The 18,603-nt window shown below is 42.1% G+C and overlaps 1 protein-coding gene across 6 annotated transcripts in view; it reads left to right on the top strand.

Moving 5' to 3' along the window:
• citb (citron rho-interacting serine/threonine kinase b) overlaps positions 1-18,600 on the top strand; it is a 37,631-nt gene extending 19,031 nt beyond the window's left edge. For 2 of the 6 annotated variants that reach the window (XM_088377168.1, XM_088377167.1), the window contains 26 exons: positions 1,602-1,799; positions 3,859-4,052; positions 5,158-5,293; positions 5,384-5,488; positions 5,686-5,826; positions 6,481-6,600; positions 7,110-7,347; positions 7,566-7,724; positions 7,863-7,886; positions 8,703-8,864; positions 9,594-9,762; positions 10,011-10,099; positions 10,183-10,287; positions 10,735-10,904; positions 11,230-11,274; positions 12,221-12,301; positions 12,394-12,529; positions 12,625-12,764; positions 12,844-12,936; positions 13,273-13,381; positions 14,466-14,594; positions 14,870-14,950; positions 15,025-15,103; positions 15,173-15,346; positions 16,502-16,790; positions 17,783-18,600. In XM_088377168.1, the coding sequence (XP_088233294.1) occupies positions 1,602-1,799; positions 3,859-4,052; positions 5,158-5,293; positions 5,384-5,488; positions 5,686-5,826; positions 6,481-6,600; positions 7,110-7,347; positions 7,566-7,724; positions 7,863-7,886; positions 8,703-8,864; positions 9,594-9,762; positions 10,011-10,099; positions 10,183-10,287; positions 10,735-10,904; positions 11,230-11,274; positions 12,221-12,301; positions 12,394-12,529; positions 12,625-12,764; positions 12,844-12,936; positions 13,273-13,381; positions 14,466-14,594; positions 14,870-14,950; positions 15,025-15,103; positions 15,173-15,346; positions 16,502-16,790; positions 17,783-17,806 (3,390 nt within the window). In that variant the 3' untranslated portion in view covers positions 17,807-18,600. The remainder of the gene's footprint in view (positions 1-1,601; positions 1,800-3,858; positions 4,053-5,157; positions 5,294-5,383; positions 5,489-5,685; positions 5,827-6,480; positions 6,601-7,109; positions 7,348-7,565; positions 7,725-7,862; positions 7,887-8,702; positions 8,865-9,593; positions 9,763-10,010; positions 10,100-10,182; positions 10,288-10,734; positions 10,905-11,229; positions 11,275-12,220; positions 12,302-12,393; positions 12,530-12,624; positions 12,765-12,843; positions 12,937-13,272; positions 13,382-14,465; positions 14,595-14,869; positions 14,951-15,024; positions 15,104-15,172; positions 15,347-16,501; positions 16,791-17,782) is intronic. The other 4 variants (XM_088377169.1, XM_088377170.1, XM_088377171.1 and 1 more) reach the window with 4 other exon arrangements.
• The last annotated feature ends 3 nt before the right edge of the window (positions 18,601-18,603 follow it).

Here is an 18,603-nt window from a genome sequence, read left to right as displayed (position 1 = left end):
ATGTGCATAAAATACTACACAGTGAATATCTGGAATGGTACTACACTGAGGAAAGGCTATAGCCCCAACAGAAATCTGTCCAGACCAGCTAAGCCTCGCTAGCATTTAATTTGATATTTTAAAATATATAGAATTATTTTCTACCCCCCTCCCCATTGTATTGGTCAAGCCACTCTTTAGCCCTGGTAGAGAGAAAATCCTGGAGCTGTCCGTACCTGGTGGATATAAAAATATGGCCTTATTCTAATGCCTTTTGGAGCTTTTCACACCTTTCCTGTGATCTATAACCCGTATATAATACAATTGGGGAAAAAAGAGAGAGAAATGAATAACTGATACGATGTGGTTGTACAATTGTTAGTGGCTGTGTTCAGAATTTGCGTAATTTCTGGACTATAAGACGCACCTGAATATAAACCGCACCAGCTAAAATTGGGGGGGAAATCCTCTTTTGTTCATGTAAAAGCCACACCGGACAATAAACCGCAGGTGTTTTAAATGAATGTCCACATTTCTATTACCTGTGTATCAAAACAAATAGTTAAAAATAATCCATAGATAAGCCACAGGATTCAAAGATTGTGCAATAAGTAGCGTCTTATAGTCTGGAAATTATGGTAATCAATCACATTCAGGGCCGTGATAAATGGGAATCAGCTCGCCGGCCACTTAAAGTGCCTTGGACTAACCCCAAATAGAGTTCAGCATCTCGGAGGCTTTTCATTACATACTATTTGTAGTCACATCTTTTAGCCCAAGCAATGGTCCATAGAGTGCTTCCATGGCATCAGAGGGATTTTTTGTTCAAAGTTTTTTTTATTTTTTGTTGTCTGTGCTCCCATACCTTTCCACAATTGTGAGTCAGTCGTATGTAATCGGCGCTGGTGAGGATGCATGCCAGGGGAAGGAATTTAAATGAAAGATTCTGCAGATCAACAAAGCATCCAATTCACTTCTACACCAAGACTCAAGTATTCAGATGCTGGTGTCAGTCTCCTGCCTCAGGGGGAAAGATGTTCTGAGTCAAAACACAACAGTCAATTCATTTATGCACATAAAAGTGTTTCTTATGCCCTTCTCCTGCCCGTTTGAAGATATGCATGGTTTGTGGTCCCCTGAGAGTTGAGGGTTGTTAGCATGCCCCCTCATCAGACTCGAACCATATCAAGAGGAAGCATAGTGAGCATGGATGATTGGAGTAGAAAGACATGATGAAATGATTATGCTATTAGGCTATTATGATTCTCAAACCCTGGATACTGGGCACAAATGGTACATTTTTGTGTTACTGGTAATCTGAGTGTCAGCTCAGTGGCCTAGTAGTAGAGTGTCCGCCCTGAGACTGGAAGGTTGTGGGTTCAAACCCCGGCCGGGTCATACTCAAAGACTATAAAAATGGGACCCATTGCCTCCCTGCTTGGCACTCAGCATTAAGGGTTGGAATTGGGGGGTTAGATCACCAAATGATTCCCGGGCGCGGCACCGCTGCTGCCCACTGCTCCCTACGGGAATGGGTTAAATGCAGAGCCAAATTTCACCGCACCCAGTTGTGTGTGTGACAATCATTGGGACTTTAACTTTAACTTTATAACTCCCTTCAGGTGATCACTGACCTGGAGGAACAGTTGACCTCACTGACCCAGGAGAATGCTGAGCTGAACCGCCAGAACTTTTACCTGTCTAAGCAGCTGGATGAAGCATCTGACGAGCGAGAGGATCGACTGCAGCTCAGCCAGGATGTGGACCAGCTGCGTCGCGAGGTGGCTGACCGTGAGATGCACCTCAACAACCAAAAACAGGTAAGGAAGACGCTGGCTGTTTTCTATTGGTAGCTATTCATTCATTCATTCATTCATTCATTCATTCATCCATCCATTCATTCATTCATTCATTCATTCATTCATTCATTCGTTCGTTCGTTTGTTCGTTCGTTCGTTCCTTCATTCCTTCGTTCATTCATTCATTCATCTTAGTGGGGTGCAAGGCAAATATGTTTCTTTTAAAGGGCATCTTAAAGCTAAAAAAATAACACGTTTTACAAACAGTAGTTCACTGTTGCAAATAAAAGATATAATCTGAAGACGCATTTTCTTTTTTTTGCTGATGTACTCTTACTGATGTGCTACTGCTACTTTGCTGACTGCTGCTCCTGTGATTTATTTGAAAGCACTTTTAGTGAAGTTTCTTGCCATTTTCTCCAAGCATCCCACCCACATTCTCTAATGTATCACAATACAATAATTGCATGGACAATCTCGCAGCTTGCTGTAAAGCGACAACTGTCGGAGTCAGTCAAGCAATTATTTAGTCTGCAGGTTTGGACTATTCTGTGCTGAACTGCCCCAAAAAATGTGTGTATGTATTTATATCACCCAGCAATAATTTTTCAGTTCAGTCTGCTTTCTCTTTCCACCTCCCACTCAAAGCCAGTCAGACGTTGGGTTTTCGCAAGCATGCATTATGTGATATCTGCTCAACCTGTGACAAGAGACCAAGACACCTCTCCCAGCTCTGACAGTGCAAAGTGTAAAACAGGCACCAGAAACTCACTGAATAATTCTGCATTGTAATGTGCAATATTCTGGTTGGAGCTAAGCAGCAAGAGAGCGAGGAGGCTGTGCGATGTGTGCTCGGCTCCTGTGGGAGGATGTGTGTGGGCGTCCAGTAGCGCTCTCGGTCCTGCCGGTTGTGTAACCGGCAATGGAAGGGAATAGACGAGGGATGGGGTGCTGTGTGGGAGGGAGGAATGTGTCATCCCCATCACTCCCAGGTCGTGTCAGCTGCGGAAGCGTTGGACTACAGAGAGCTGCGGTGATGCTGCAAGACCAGCATGGGCTATATTTATATCACGACATTTAAGAACAGCTCTTTGTGTGGGCCTTATGATGCAAAAAGCAAAATGCCCCGTGTCAATATGTGTAATTTAAGACACCACACAGGTATTGATGCTATTTCAGAACATCTTTATGACTGCAGTTTGGGGTTGTTTCATTATGTTAATGGCCTTGAGCTTTTTGTGTTTGTTAAGAATTTATTTTAGGCCCCGTGTTTTATTTTTTAACGGAATAATGGAATGGAAAAATACCTTCTGTTGAATAATCTCGAAAAATCATCATGTTGATGCCTCTGCGCATACAATTTTGATGTTATCACGGCGTCGGCATGGCACAGCTAGACTTGGTTTCTTCATCTTTCCTTGTCTCTGCCTAGTTTGTTTTCATAAATTTGCTCTGTAGCAAATGTTGCCCTTAATCTTACAAAACCGACATTTACAAGGGTTTATAATTCAATTTGATGCTTTTTATGCTTTTAGAGAGTGACTTTGTTTGAGATATGCTGGATGTGCTCCACTCATCTGTGTCAGCATTTTGTTTTTTTACTGCCCCAGTGATGGCAGCTGTTTCCACCCTAAAGGTCTTAAGGCCCACTGAAAATAGCATCGCTGGACTTCTTTGGCACCTTATTAATTAATTGAGACCGACCAAAACAGATGACCATAACTCAAAAGCACACGCAATGATTGATGAAGTCATGACATGATGGGGCCAAAAGTTACCTTAACTGTGCCATCTTCTCAAACTGCTGCCCCTCCCTCACCGGACATTCCAATTTGTAGTTCAACCAGTAGGCAGTCATTAGCGATCAAATATGTAAATGTTACACCATCTTTTCATCCAACATGAAAAATCCTGAAGATTAAAAAAGGTTGGGTGAAGGGGGGTAAAAAATAAAGTTCAGGTTTTTATTTTTGGGGTACAACTTACCTGTTTGAATTTTACAGTTCTCTCAAAAGTCAGCTTTATCAAAGTGTAATAATCAAAGTGCCTATGTTGACCTTAATCTCTCACTTTTGTTTAGAACCTCGAAACACTGAAGACCACATGCACCATGTTGGAGGAGCAAGTCCTGGAACTTGAGACGTTAAATGATGAACTTCTGGAGAAGGAAAGACAGTGGGATGCCTGGAGGGCAACACTTGAAGATGAGAAGAACCAGGCTGAGAGGAGGACAAGGGAGGTCCAAAGAATGCTGGACACTGAGAAACAGAACAGGTTAGTTAAAATTTTTTTGACAGTAATCATCATTATATATTGAGGCAGTGCATCCATTATTTAGAAATGGATTCAGTAACAAAAATATCCAAAAGGAAATAATGCAAATTCCACGAAGCTTGATTCAAAGGAACTAAAGAAAGAACAATCACACTCAACTGACCAACAGAAACTATGATCTGACAAAGACTGAAAGGAAGCAGGGTACCAATGCTGCATTCACGGAATGTGGGAAGTTGGATGGATCCAACATGGATTTTCCCACCTCTCATCTCCAAGTGCTCAAGGCGAATGTAAACAACAAACATGGCTGATTCTGATAGATTGCTTATCTCATTTATTATGATGACACATTTGACCTCCAGAAAACCTTCAATTTTTTTTTATATAAATAAAGGAATGTCTTTCCTTCAAAGCATTTCATCCATTTCACCATAATATCGTCTTCATGCAGCGGCACAGTCAATGCAAATCATGCTGTGTTACATAAAGTTATTTTGAATAACTGAATTGGTGTAATAATAAATCAAGCCAAATGAATCTTTATAGTCTTGTAAATGAAGTTTTGAGATTCCCGCATTGGTCTCCATGTGGTTGCCGTTTTTGAGTGATGTCACATTGTAGTTCGTCAATGAACTCAGGGTTCTTTTATTCCCTAATTTTACAATTCGGACCATGAATGCAGCATAAATATAAGCAATCGGAGGAGCAAACGAGGAATACCTGGAGTGGTATGAGGGAGCTAATTTGTTTACACGAGGAATGAGAACAGCCCTAACAGGGCAGATAAGATATGAAAAATATGAAAATGTAATAAAACTAAATCCAATCAAAACCACATAAACACAAATCATGACACCAACTTCAATAGGCCATGATCTAATCTGATCACAATACCTGTTATATATTTTGAAAGAATAATAAGTGACCTCCATCTTGGTAGGTCGCGCTTGCTCTTACTGTTGCTGCTTGCCTCCACCTACGTACATTCACTGGATACCTATGGTTTATTTGCTCAAGGGATTATCTCTTGGTTTTTTAAGTCTAAATAAAAAGCTGCATATATATAAATGTGGGCAAATGAAGGCAAGGCTGTTGTGCCCAGACTCCGTGCTGAACAGCGCAGCTCAGAGTCTCGTCAGGCTGTGGAACAGGCTGTGAAGGAGCACAAAGCTGAGATGTTGGCGCTACAGCAGATTCTCAAAGACCAGAAACTCAAAGCTGAGAGCCTTGCAGACACTGTGAGTGTTTCTGCACTGAAGCTCAAGTGTTTAACGCCCTCGGCGGTTCGCGTATGTTGCAATGAACACATCTTGTTTTCTGTCCTTCAGTTGAATGATTTGGAGAAGAAGCACGCCATGCTGGAGATGAATGCGCGTAGCTTGCAGCAAAAGCTGGAGAGTGAGAGAGATCTGAAACAGCGGCTGTTGGATGAGGTCCATTCAGTATTTTCACACGTTGTGATCACAGCTCTTTGATGACATATTTACGTTATTACCATAACATATTCTCACTGCATTCTGATGATTTTGCCTTATTCAAATTGACAAAATTAACACCTTTGGAACCTCTAAAGTCCTCATGGTTAAAGTATTGGATTCAGATAATGTGCCGTCTGTTTTTTCTTTTGTAGCAAGAGAAGCTTCAGCAGCAGATGGATGCTCAGAAGGCGCATATCTTCCGTCTGACCCAGGGCCTGCAAGATGCCCTCGATCAGACTGACCTTCTGAAAACTGAGAGAACTGACTTGGAATATCAACTGGAGAACATCCAGGTGCTGCTACATAATCTGTACTGGACACACTCTTGCAAACTGTATGTTGCTGGTGTCATGTCAAAAGTAATATTTTGGTGAATTGGATATTTTTTCAAAAAATGATTACTATTGGTCAGTCCACACGTGTGGGTGTTATTTTAACTTACCACTGATCAGTTTAAACAGTTGAAAATGACTTGCTTAATGGTTTGAGCAAACTTTTTTGGGTCAATAAATTGTATCCTTTGTTAATGTGTATATCTTCACAAAATCATCCTCGGGTAAGGTAGTGATCACCACTAGTGAATTAGACTGAAAGAAGAATATTTCTGTGTTCAATTTTATAATGGCTCACAAATTATTTAGTTACGCGTGTAGCACTCCTATTGGAATTCAAAAAGGCCCTCCAGACAGTACGGAATAAGCAAACGTTGGTTGCCGTACAATCTTTTCACTTCAGTGTTTTTCTTTTCTCTAGTGTTATGTGCTGTGACTACTGCACAGGTCATTGAAGCATTGTTACCTGCTTTCTATGGTGTCCTTGTCCTTGAACGTCAAAAGCATGTTCTGTGTCACACTCATTGTTGATCTTGGCCCACATTTTGCTTTTATTTCTCTGAATGACGCCAAGTATTTGAGGAGAAATTCATGGCAGTAGTGATGTTCACTTAGCTCCACCTGCAGGCTGTGTACTCCCATGAGAAGGTGAAAATGGAGGGGACTATCACCCAGCAGACAAAGCTCATCGACTTCCTCCAAGCCCAAGCTCATGGTGGTTCGAAGAAGAAAAAGGTCAGGTGACATTGTTTCTTTACTTAAATGATGTACTTGATGTAAAAGTACATTTTATCCTGTTCGAAACACAGTGTGTTCATTTTATGTTCAGGGTTGCCAAACTTGCATGCCTCTGAATGTTTCCGCACATAAGTAACCATCGTGTCAAACTTTCACAGGCCGGATAAAAAAAAAAAAAAAGAAGGTAAAAGAACAAATGTATTCTTAAATTATTAATTGAATTTGAATCAACAGATTGATTGAGTAGATTCTTTTTCTGTGCTCTCCACTTATCTGATTGTGCATGCATAATTTTTTTTTTTTTTGAGAACTGGTAATTACGTTATTATAAAGGTGAAATCTGGGGGCAATGAAAAATGAGTCATCCATTGCATAAATTGCCATTAAAACTCCCACTAACCTCTCTGCACGTTCATAATAACTTTTAATCAAAGGCTTGGATACAACCGTTGCCTCTGCTCTCTGGTCTCATTCTACACGTCCTTTCGCTGTGTTTATCCTTCCAGGGACTCTTTGGGCGTCGGCGTGAAGATATTTTGGCTGCCATGGCTGCTCAGGCCCAGGCGCAGACCCAGGCCCAGGGACAAAGTCAAGGCCAGGTCTCCCCAGTGTCCTCCATCCAGCCAGTTCCCCTGCAGTACAGCGACATGAAGTTAGCGCTGGACAAAGAGCGAACTCGCTGCTCTGAGCTTGAAGATGCGCTTCAGAAAATGAGAGCAGAACTGCGATCTCTAAGAGAAGAAGGTAAGAACAGTTCATCGGCTCTTGTTTTGGAAAAGCACAAAAAGTCCATTAGACAATTAGGTCATTTCTTTCTGCGCCGTACTGTTGCCGTAGCAACTGAGAATGCAATTCTTATTTTCATGATAAGAGCAGAGAGGCAAGTCAGCATGAAAAAAAAAAAAGCAAACACTGTAGTTTTCTGCTCCAGGATGATAAAAGCAATGTGATTTCCATCTCAGCACTCCAATACAAAGATCACAGCAGTTCCACAAACCCAGCCGCAGCACGACAACAGATGATGATGTCTGCCATGGTGAAGTCTCCCGATCACCAACAAGTTCCAGCCAGCCTGGTACCGTCCAACTCGGGGCGCAGGAAGGAGGTTGCAACACCTGAGGGTGAGTGAGGAAGTGACGATATCTTTGTTCAAGAAGCCACTAATGGATTACAACGCTATATTGAAAATATACCGGCCCTTTCCTACACACAAAAGGATGCTCTCTTACCATCCTTTCTCTTTCACACACACCTTTCAGAAAGAAGGAGGGTCACTTTTGAAAGTAAGTTTCCCAAACTCACGGTTCCCGCAGTCTTTTATCCCTCGTCTCCTTTTGCCTCACCCATTCCTCAGAAGGCCAGGTTTTTTTTCAAACTTGTGCATGTCTACAAAGTGACCACATCTCAGCAAGTCAAAAGAACATCTTTGGTTTTGCAGTGCACAACTTTGGAAATCTGAAGCATGGTTATCTTGGTTGCTGAAGCTTAGCCAGCCTCATTTGCGGAACTCCACAGTGTTTATCAACTCACCACAATCCCATTTGCGCTTCACATCGTACACTTACTCACCAGGTTGATAAACACTGCAACCACACTTTGTGTCACGTAATGAATCCCAATCTAAAGGTATTATTCAGTCACATCATTGGGCATCATTAAGTCAAAGTTGCATCATTTAAGATGCGACTGGCTTAATAGCTTAATATTGCAAATGGACACAGACACAAGCTTCAGAAATGAAGAGCAAAGCCTTTCGGGTAAAGCAAAATTCAAAATTAAAGCTGCAGTGAAACTGTTTTTTTTTTTCGTTGTATCATTGTGACAAATTCTTGTCATATGCTCACCAAGGTATGCAAACTTTGTGGCGTCTTTAAAATCATAACATTGACTGCATAATGCCTTTAAAATTCATCAGCCAATAGCCACAATCACAGGGATGACCTAAGTTGCAGTTTTATGCCACTCATGTCCTCAACATCCTTTGCAACCACTTTTTTGTTGAAGTGACTTCATAGATGGTACGGCATGATACATCGAGGGTTTGACAGAACAAGAAATAATAACGGAGCAAACTGTGACCCTGCCCTTATTGTATTCAGAATATAGCCGGCGAATGAAAGATAGTCAGAGGGAAAGAGAGAGGGAGAGGGTGCACCACCACACCGCTCACCGCTTCACAGTGGGACTCAACATGCGTGCCGCCAAGTGTACCGTTTGCCTGGATACGGTTCACTTTGGTCGACAAGCCGCCACCTGTCTGGGTGAGTGCCACTTCCATCACACGAGCAGTATTTGTTTGTCAGGATCACTCTCTTGTCTATTTGCATCTATACAAACAATCAGTACAAAACAAATCAATGGGTCTACCTCTAACATGGGGGGGGTGTAACGCTGCACCCTTAAAACTGCTGGATTAAAAGTAACCCAAATTGGGTGAAATAGATAACCTGGCACTGGGTCCAAAAGAGACAGAGCCAATACAGCATATTCAGAATTTTAGCATTCAGCATTGTTCACTCGTTTGTTTATCTTCTCAGATGGAAAAAAGAAATATAGTCTAAAATCCATCATTATGCGCAGTACAGTGCTCAAGTCTTCTGATTTGAAATCAAACTAGAAAATAATCATTTTAAACTAGTATCTGTAACTGGTCTCATACCTTTGTCCATATAGTGTAAACTACTAACTTATTATTCATAAATGGTCAATTGAACGTGCAGTTAGTAAGATGTTCGCTAGTTAATTTCCTTTCTCTGATCACAGGGGGGAAAAAATATGCCATCTTAAGCCATCATGGCATTTATTTTATGACATAGTATATAATGAACCTTATAATTGTTCCTGAGTGTCTTTAATAGATATTGACCCCAAAACAAGATTATAAAAGACAATGTGGCAAGTTTATATCACTATTACACAATGCTGGTCTATGTTGAGGAGCCACAACTTTATAGGCCATTGCTATTTTTGTGATATTTTCCCTCTTTCAGAATGTCACGCCCTTTGCCATCCAAAATGCTCCCCGTGCCTCCCAGCGACGTGCGGCATGTCGAGCGACTGCTCTCTGCATCTGTCCGAGGGCTTTTGTCGGGAGAAAGGCCAGCAGCTCAAAGACGCCAGTGGACACATGCACCTAGAGGGATGGATGAAGCAGCCTAGGTTAGCTGTAGTGTCACTCACTCACTCACTCACTCACTCACTCACTCACTCACTCACTCACTCACTCACTCACTCACTCACTCACTCACTCACTCACTCACTCACTCACTCACTCACTCACTCACTCACTCACTCACTCACTCACTCACTCACTCACTCACTCACTCACTCACTCACTCACTCACTCACTCACTCACTCACTCACTCACTCACTCACTCACTCTCACTTTGTGCTACTGGCTTTGCAGAAATGGAAAGCGAGGCCAGGGCTGGGAGCGGAAATACGTGGTCCTTGATGGAACTAAAGTGTCCATCTACGAGATTGAACCCAGAGAAGGTTGCTTGAGTGTTCGCTTACTTTTGAGAGTGTATGTCTTTTGTTTATTGAGCTTGAGTCTGGTAACTTGTGTTTTGACTCAGATTCAATCAAGCCATTGGAGGAGTTTGACTTGTGCATGTCTGATGGAGAGGTTGAAGTTCATGGAGCAGTAGGGGCCACTGAGCTACCCAACACAGCCAAATCAGGTATAATTTAACTATTTGCATGCGTAACAGCAACAATATTTAAGGGAGACCAGAGCTTGTCACATGGGTAAGTTGTCACGTTGCAATTATCATTTCCACTAGCGGGCAGAGGTGGACATTCCGCCAGACGAAAGGAAATGGCTGTCACTGTCGGATGTCCATTTTGCTAAACGTTGAAAAAGTTTTTAAAAAAATGCCAGACTATAAACGGACTGGTGAAAATTACTGATGGACGCGCCAACAGTTCCCAAGGACTTTAATCCAGTGAATGTCGCAAAAATATTTTATGTTAATATTTTTTCAGTGGCTATATTCAACCGATTTTTCAAGCTCAAACATTTTAGAACCACTGTTGTTATTTTGTTTCCTTAATATTTCCTAAATGTTATTTGTAGTTACTATTTCATAGTTATTAAAGCCATTGTGATTGTCCTCCTTCTATATCAGATGTTCCATACGTCCTGAAGCTGGAGTCGCGTTGCCACGCCCCTTGCTGGCCTGGACAGTCCATTTACTTCATGGCTCCCAGTTTCCCAGACAAGCAGCGCTGGGTGGCAGTCATGGAATCTGTCGTCGCTGGGGCGCGAGTCTCTCGGGAGAAGGCTGAGGCGGACGCAGTGAGTATCTCTGCACTCTGCTGACTTGTACCCATCCGCTCTTTTTTCTGGACGTGATTGGTACTGTGGGGCTCATTCACCAGAGTAAATTGACTCTCTCCTTTTTAACATTTTGTCTTTTTTGATAATCTCTTGTTTCACTTTTCTATATTATTAATTGTCATCTTCTGTGCTTACGTCTCTCCCTCATTCTTTCTTTCTTGGTCTTTTACAACCTGGTTTGTTCTGTTTCCATCATTCTCATTACATATATGTCTGCCATATGGGCATATTTTGTTGATTTGCTGGATTTTGCCCATTTCATTGAGTATCTTTGCAAACATAGGCTGCTGTGTCCAAAAGACAAATGCTTCTATCACCTTTGGTCCAGGTAAAAAAGTACAGACATAAGACTTCCTGACTTTCCACTTCCTTCCCTTTCCTTTCTGAGCCCACAATGATTTACCAGCCTGCTCACCCCCCACCCCCCTCACGCTTACTGCAGCACTATAATTTCTTGTGAAAACCAATGGCAAAAGTTTTGATTTCATCTAAATAAAAAGGTGCCCTTGAGTTGAGAAGTTACCAGAATTTCACTCCCTACACTCTCCCGTTGCATGTTTTTGATCACATTTTTGTCACAGTGATATGTGTGTGTGTGTGTGTGTGTGTGTGTGTGTGTGTGTGTGTGTGTGTGTGTGTGTGTGTGTGTGTGTGTGTGTGTGTGTGTGTGTGCGTGTGTGTGCGTGTGTGTGTGTGTGTGCGTGCGTGTGTGTGAGTGAGATGTAGCCTGTACACAGTTGGATCACATTTTAATTGGAGGCAACAATGCATTATATTAAAACTAAGAAGAATAGATGTTGTTCAGTAAATGTAGTTCCGATCCTTGTGTTGGTTTTTTCTTGTTAACTACTTTTGTTGCTTTTTGTTATATTTCCATAAGCATCAATGACAACTTGCCACAACGCCAAAGAAATAGGCTAAAAAGAGTTCAACTGCTATCAACACTGTCAACAATGACAACCTCATTCTGTTCCTCTCTCTTTGATTGATGTGATTTAGTTTCAATGCTGGTTGACTATCAAATGCAGCTCCCGCGATATTCTTGACCCTTGAACGATGAGAGGAGAAAATGAAAAACTGAGCGTTTTTCTATTTTTTCAAAGCAGTTTTGAAAGCAGGAACTCTCAAATCTTGTATCCAGCCGACATATGTACAGTGCGAACTTTAAAATCTATGGAAGAGACACTGCAGGCATCGCCCTCTTTCCTTTGCGCCTCCCTGACCTCATATTAGACGAGTGACCTTGTTGACTGTGAATGTCTTCTTGATTTTAGAAGCTCCTAGGAAACTCTCTCTTGAAGCTGGAAGGAGACGACAGGCTTGATATCAACTGCACACTTCCACTTACTGATCAGGTCCAATAATTGTCTCACATTTCCATTATATGGTCACATGTTGTGTATTAAAACCCCGCATGGTGATGGCATGCTCTTGATTGCGCTTGCAGGTAGTCCTGGTGGGCTCTGAGGAAGGTCTGTATGCCCTCAATGTCATCAAGAACTCCTTGACTCACATTCCTGGCCTTGGATCCGTCTTTCAGATCCACATCATCAAGGAGATGGAGAAACTGCTGATGATTGTTGGTGAGAACTGCTCCTCTGCTAACACCTGTATGGACTAGTGAGAAGCAGATGCGTTTAGCATCAGTTGCCGCGTGACACCGAGATGTGTGCTGCAGGGGACGAGAGGGCCTTGTGCTTGGTGGAGATCAAGCGAGTGAAGCAGTCTTTGACCCAATGTCACCTGCCCAGCCAGTCCGAATTGACTCCATACATTTTTGAGACGGTGAAAGGATGCCATCTGTTTGCTGCCGGCAGAGTAAGTCTTCTTTTGGATAAGTTGGAGAAAAGTGACTGGACAAGTTGAAGACATGCTTGTGTTTGTGTTGTCTTCACAGATAGACAATGGCTCCTGCATTTGTGCTGCAATGCCAAACAAGATCACCATCCTACGTTATAATGATAATCTCAGCAAATACTGCATTCGCAAGGTGATGTGTGACCCTTCAGTCCTCCAAGCACTTACTTCACAAAGCATGTTGAGATCCAAGTGTGCATCTAGCATGGCACATTTAAAAGGAACAAAAAGAGCCAATTTGATCTGCCATGAAGTCGGTTGACTCTGACCATTCCCACAGCAGCGCAGCCCTCCCTCCCCTAGTCAGATCTGATGGCTGAAGTTACCTAACCTGCCTCAGCACTCACTCTATGATTTCACAGAGAACTGACTAGTAGTACTATATTCTGGAGATCTCTGATATTGTTCTCATTATGCAACTGTAAAATGATGTCATTTAACCTCCCCCCAAAATATCTTCAATCCACAGGAAATTGAAACTCTGGAGCCTTGCAGCTGCATTCACCTGACAAGCTACAGCATCATTCTTGGCACCAACAAGTTCTACGAGATTGAGATGAAGCAGTTTGTACTTGAAGGTGTGCTCATCAGGAATTCTTTCTTAGGTTGCTTGCATTTCAATTGTAATTTATTAACCTCATTTTAAACACTCCAAACTGGGCTCACTTTTTGAAACAGAGTTACTGCTTCGCTACTAAATAATGCAAAAGGCTGCCAGTTGGATATGAACTTCTAAAATAAATTTCCTTAATTTACCTTAATGTATTACTATTAAAAATTAAGTATATGCATTTATTTGGAAACCCTGATCACGTTATTTCTCACAATAATCTCATGAATCTTAAATCTCTGAATGAAGATTTTCAAATGATCACTTTTACAACATTCTTAGAAAAGTACATTGCCCCATCACTGATGTTTTTCTTTTTTTTTTTTTAATCAAATCCATTCCAATACAATGCAACTTTATTTATATGGTGCATTTTACAACAGGGAAAAAATGGTTTCCAACAGCTCTGATTTCATATTCATCATGAAGTTTTAATGGTTCATTTTCCCAACATAAACGTATGATATCAACCACAGCTTCATGTAAATACTATACATCTATAGTTAAATGCCAAGATGTATTTTTTTTATGACATTATGCTGTTATAGATGATTGAGGCAATTGAACAAAGAATTCAAGAAAAACAAAACCACTTAAATTGCATTCTCTTTCTTGAAATGTGGGCTTCCTGCTCAAGCAGTTGGGCTACCAGTCCTTTTCCTTTGGGAGCACAGTAGATGACGGAGAAAACAACGTTTATTGGCTAATGGCCTTTATTGTCAAAATACGAGTTAAAACAGGCCCGTTTTTTGGCCACTCTGCCGTCGCCAAGGAAACCAACATATCCAAGCTACACCACACAAGAAGCGCCTTAAACGAGATTTGAATGGCAACTGCCTTGCTGCCCTTGTTTAATGATTTGAAATACTATGTAGGCCTTTTATTACGTTTGTTTTGTTGTATCACTTACAGTGCGGTCTATGAATTAAATCACAAGACTAAGCTCAATTCTATTTGAGTGATTCAATATTCATGAATCTTGAAAACAATATGTAATATTGAGAGAAGTAGACATCTTTTGTAGGCCATGTCCTGTGTTTGGTCTGGCGCAGAGTTCCTGGACAAGAACGACATGTCGTTGGCCTCCGCCGTGTTTGCCGCCTCATCCCACAGCTTCCCCATTGCCATCATGCAGGTGGCCAGCAGTATGCAGAAGGAGGAGTACCTGCTGTGTTTTCACGGTAGGTAGCGAAAGCCTTGAGCTCCAATGGGAACACAAACATACATTAAATCTGGTTTTCTTTTTTGTGGGACAGTGAGCCCTACCAATTAATAACTGACACCTTGCACAAACTACATAAAAGGAACAACTAGAAATACTCCACAAAGTAAATTTAATAAGTGGTCACGACACACTTCAACCACTGCCAATGCCATCATGAAATCGTAGCTGGGATTGGACGTGACCCTCCACTAAACTTTTGAGTTGGCATTCTGGCCTGTCTTTGTCTTGCAGAGTTTGGTGTGTTTGTGGACACGTATGGACGAAGAAGCCGCACCGAGGACATCAAGTGGAGTCGCCTGCCTTTGTCCTTTGGTGAATATGCTTTCTGAAGCATTATTATTATTATCTTTCGCAATGCCTCCAATTGTGTGTGTTTTGTGGCACAGCGTACAGAGAGCCCTACCTTTTTGTCACCTACTTCAACTCACTGGACGTGATCGAGGTTCAGGGTCACGCCGCTTTGGGGTGAGCCTCACCGGTGTTGACTTGAAAGTTCATGTCAGACCTTCATTTCTCACACTGTTGTGTTTTCAGTCCTTCGGTGCTGGCCCACCTGGATATTCCCAGCCCTCGCTATCTGGGCCCAGCCATCTCCTCCGGGGCCATTTATCTGGCTTCATCTTACCAGAACAAGCTGCGGGTCATCTGCTGTAAAGGGAGCCTGATCCGAGAATCGGGAGAGCTGCAGAGGACCGGCTCCAGCAGAGGGTCAGCCCCTCCTCACTTGTCTTGTGACATTTTGCCCTGGCAAGTCAGCATGTACTCACATGTGTGTGTGTGAGACACAGCTTTGCCAAAACACCCCAAGAATGATCCCATATTTTACAAACTATCTTTTTGTCTAGCTGAACTTAAACCGTTGAAGCAGGACGGCCTGTCTTATGCAAGTGAGCCGGCCCTCCACCCCCATCCACCTTGTACTTCTGTGCCAATGGCCGTATGGATTCCGTTACCATGACAACTAGGAGCAGGTCTTGGAGTGGCTGCACGTGGAGCCCTGAATTAAGAAAACTGACTCTAACGCACACGTGAACTCACTCCCCTCTCTGAAGACAGCATAGATTGGAATTTCCCACATGGAGTCGGCACCGCGAAGCTGACTTGAATTGCCAATTGCTGCAGGTGGTGCAGGAGACATCGCCAAACATGAATACGCTCCCACGCCACCCACTTCACATACGTAGCAATCGTGTATGTGTTGCTTCTCAGAAGCCAAGCAGCTCTTAATGTCGCAATACTCGTGCGCAAAGCCACTAGTGACTTATTTAAACACAATTGGAGTCTGGATATTGCTCGACAAGTGGCTCTGAATCCTGCTGTGTTATATAAATTAGCATGTCTTGTAGCGACGCAATAATCGGGTGTAAGCGCTGTGCTAGAGCGACTTGCTCTTCAATTTTACACTTGAAAGGTGGGCAGGCTCGTCAGAGATTCAACCATGTGTATATGAGCAAATTACGTAATATATCCCCTTTCAAGTTTGAGCCTTCAAATAGTGTAGGGAGAAGCTTAAGTTGAAAGTAGGCGCGCGTTTGGTTTTGACAGACCTCTGCTGTCATCTGCTGATCATAAGATGGACTACACAGTCATAAAACATTCAGTGTAGCTTTGAATTTTGTGCAGATTACGAATCACCTGATATCAATTGCTACAGTCCAGTTGCGATTAATTCAGTGACCTGCATGACTGAGGAGATTCACAGGTCTGCATTGCAGAAAAGTGAATCTAAAGAAATCTGGGCACACGCTTTCATTGGCTATTTTTTTTGCAGTCACTAAGCAACCGTATTATAAACCCCCTCCACTAAATGACTTTTGTATTCAACAAGATGACTCCTGCTTGGCCTTGGCTTTGCTTTTCCAGGAGTCCCAGCAAGCGAGGCCCTCCCACCTATTCGGAGCACATCACCAAGCGCTTGACCTCGGGCCCCGGCAGCCATGACGGTTTGCATCGAGAGCCGAGCACCCCTCACCGCTATCGGGAAGGACGCACCGAGTTCCGGCGAGACAAGTCTCCGGCGCGCCCCTTGGACAGGGAGAAGTCACCCGGCAGGGTGCTGGACAGCCGCAGGGAGAGATCTCCCGGACGATTCGGGGACAACAACCGACTCGTTGCCGGTTCTGTGCGCACACAGCTGGCTCCTGTTAACAAGGTAGCGTTGATATTGTCTGACCAACATACATGTTCTTCTTGCATGATGAGGGTCATTTGAACCAGCACATGAAAGAGCAATTGATTTTCATTCCGATTGAAGTTGTATTTTCAGCATTGCAGACAATTTCACACAAGGTGAATGACAACTAATGAAAAATGAAATTTAAATTGAAAACATTTTTGTTCATGAAATAAAAACAAGAGTTTTTTTTAATGAATGATAATTGAAACTATAATTTACATTCCTAAAACTACCAATAGAGAATATTCCATATTCAAATAACTAATACTACATAATACTAATACACAATAACTACATGACGCGCCTTTGGGGAAGAAAACTAACAAAACAAACAAACCCACTCTAAAAAGGAATAAACCCGTATTGACAAAACAAATGCCAAAATGAAATATAAAAAACAGAAGCTATGATAAAAAAAAAAAAGTTGCTCTTAAAACACATGCTCAGTAAAGCATATAAGTAGCCTCTCAATTGAAAACATTCATTGACATCAGCTGGGACCTTTTTCCATTTTCACCCATGTTAGGAATTCAACACTTCCCCAGTCACTCCCAAGTTTCAGAACTTAATAAGAAATCTCTCATCTTATCAGCTAAAACAGAAAGTATTGCAAAAAATACAGCGACATTTAACAGTTGAATATGTGCATTAGAGAAAGCAAAATGAAATTTATTTGTAGAGGTTACATAATAGTGCATTTAGGTTTTGTTTTTGGAGTAAAATGTCACTCAGTATCACTCATTTTACGAGTAACACAAATAGCAACCTATTAAAGCATGCCAACTGAATATCTTACATAAATTGATAGATTACAATTAAAATTGGTCTTCTCCTTTTGGAAAATTAAGAGTCCATCCTGCTGAATATAATAACTGGATCATCATCATGGAAAACCAAGCCAGGGTCACATGTACATTGCTCCTCTTACCGTAATTTCTCATCAACGTTGCCTGTCATTTGTCTCGCAGGTGTGGGACCAGTCGTCTGTGTGAGAGAGAGTTCATCTGCGCTCCTTTTGAACAGGCCAGTGACTCACACTTGACTGACAAACGGCCATCTTGCCTGTAACAGTCACACACCTTCAATTTGACAGCACAAAGCCAAAATGTGCTTTTTTGGGGGAAGCGTATCCCACAGTAGAATCGGTGGCAGGGAAACCGCGTCGTGCATCTATCTTATGACAGATCACCGGCGTCCATGTAAATAGAGTTGTGAGTTTTTATAAAGGGAAAAGTCGGCCAGTGAAGCCATGTCTATTTTTTTGTAAAATGAGAATTTCTATAGAAGTTGCAGGGAGCCTCACGCCATATTATTGTCTTGAATTCACGGTAGTGAGGGACAAGTTGAAGCAATTTGCATATCAGTTGGATTTGAACAGGATGTAAGAAAAACTTTGTTTTCCACACCAAACGTGACGTCCTCTTTCTTGTTTGTATCTCCTTTGATATACTGTACACCCATTGCGTATAGAAGTGCTTCATTGAGAACAATGTTGCCTTGTGTTTCTTCAAAAGCTCAGATTGCTGCCTCATCTTGCTCTTGTTGGTCTACAGCATTCCGTGTGTGTGAAGTGACCTGCAGTGGATGTCAAAGGTGTTTCTTTTGTGCCCGTTCGACTTCCTCATCAGTGAGCATGGCATGCGGTATTTAGAGCAGTTTAATTCTTTCTCTTGCTTATTTTCTGTCAAACTCGCGTTCAATAATTAGACTTCAATGTTAACGCTAACAGAAAAAAATTCTGATTTTTAGATATCTGCACAAGATATTAAAACAGGATTGAAGCCTGCTT

This window comes from Syngnathus floridae, chromosome 5 (assembly GCF_059516105.1).
Source record: "Syngnathus floridae isolate MCC-2025c chromosome 5, RoL_Sflo_1.0, whole genome shotgun sequence".
In the NCBI taxonomy this organism is placed as follows: domain Eukaryota; kingdom Metazoa; phylum Chordata; class Actinopteri; order Syngnathiformes; family Syngnathidae; genus Syngnathus; species Syngnathus floridae.
This window is presented reverse-complemented; position numbering and strand designations above follow the sequence as displayed.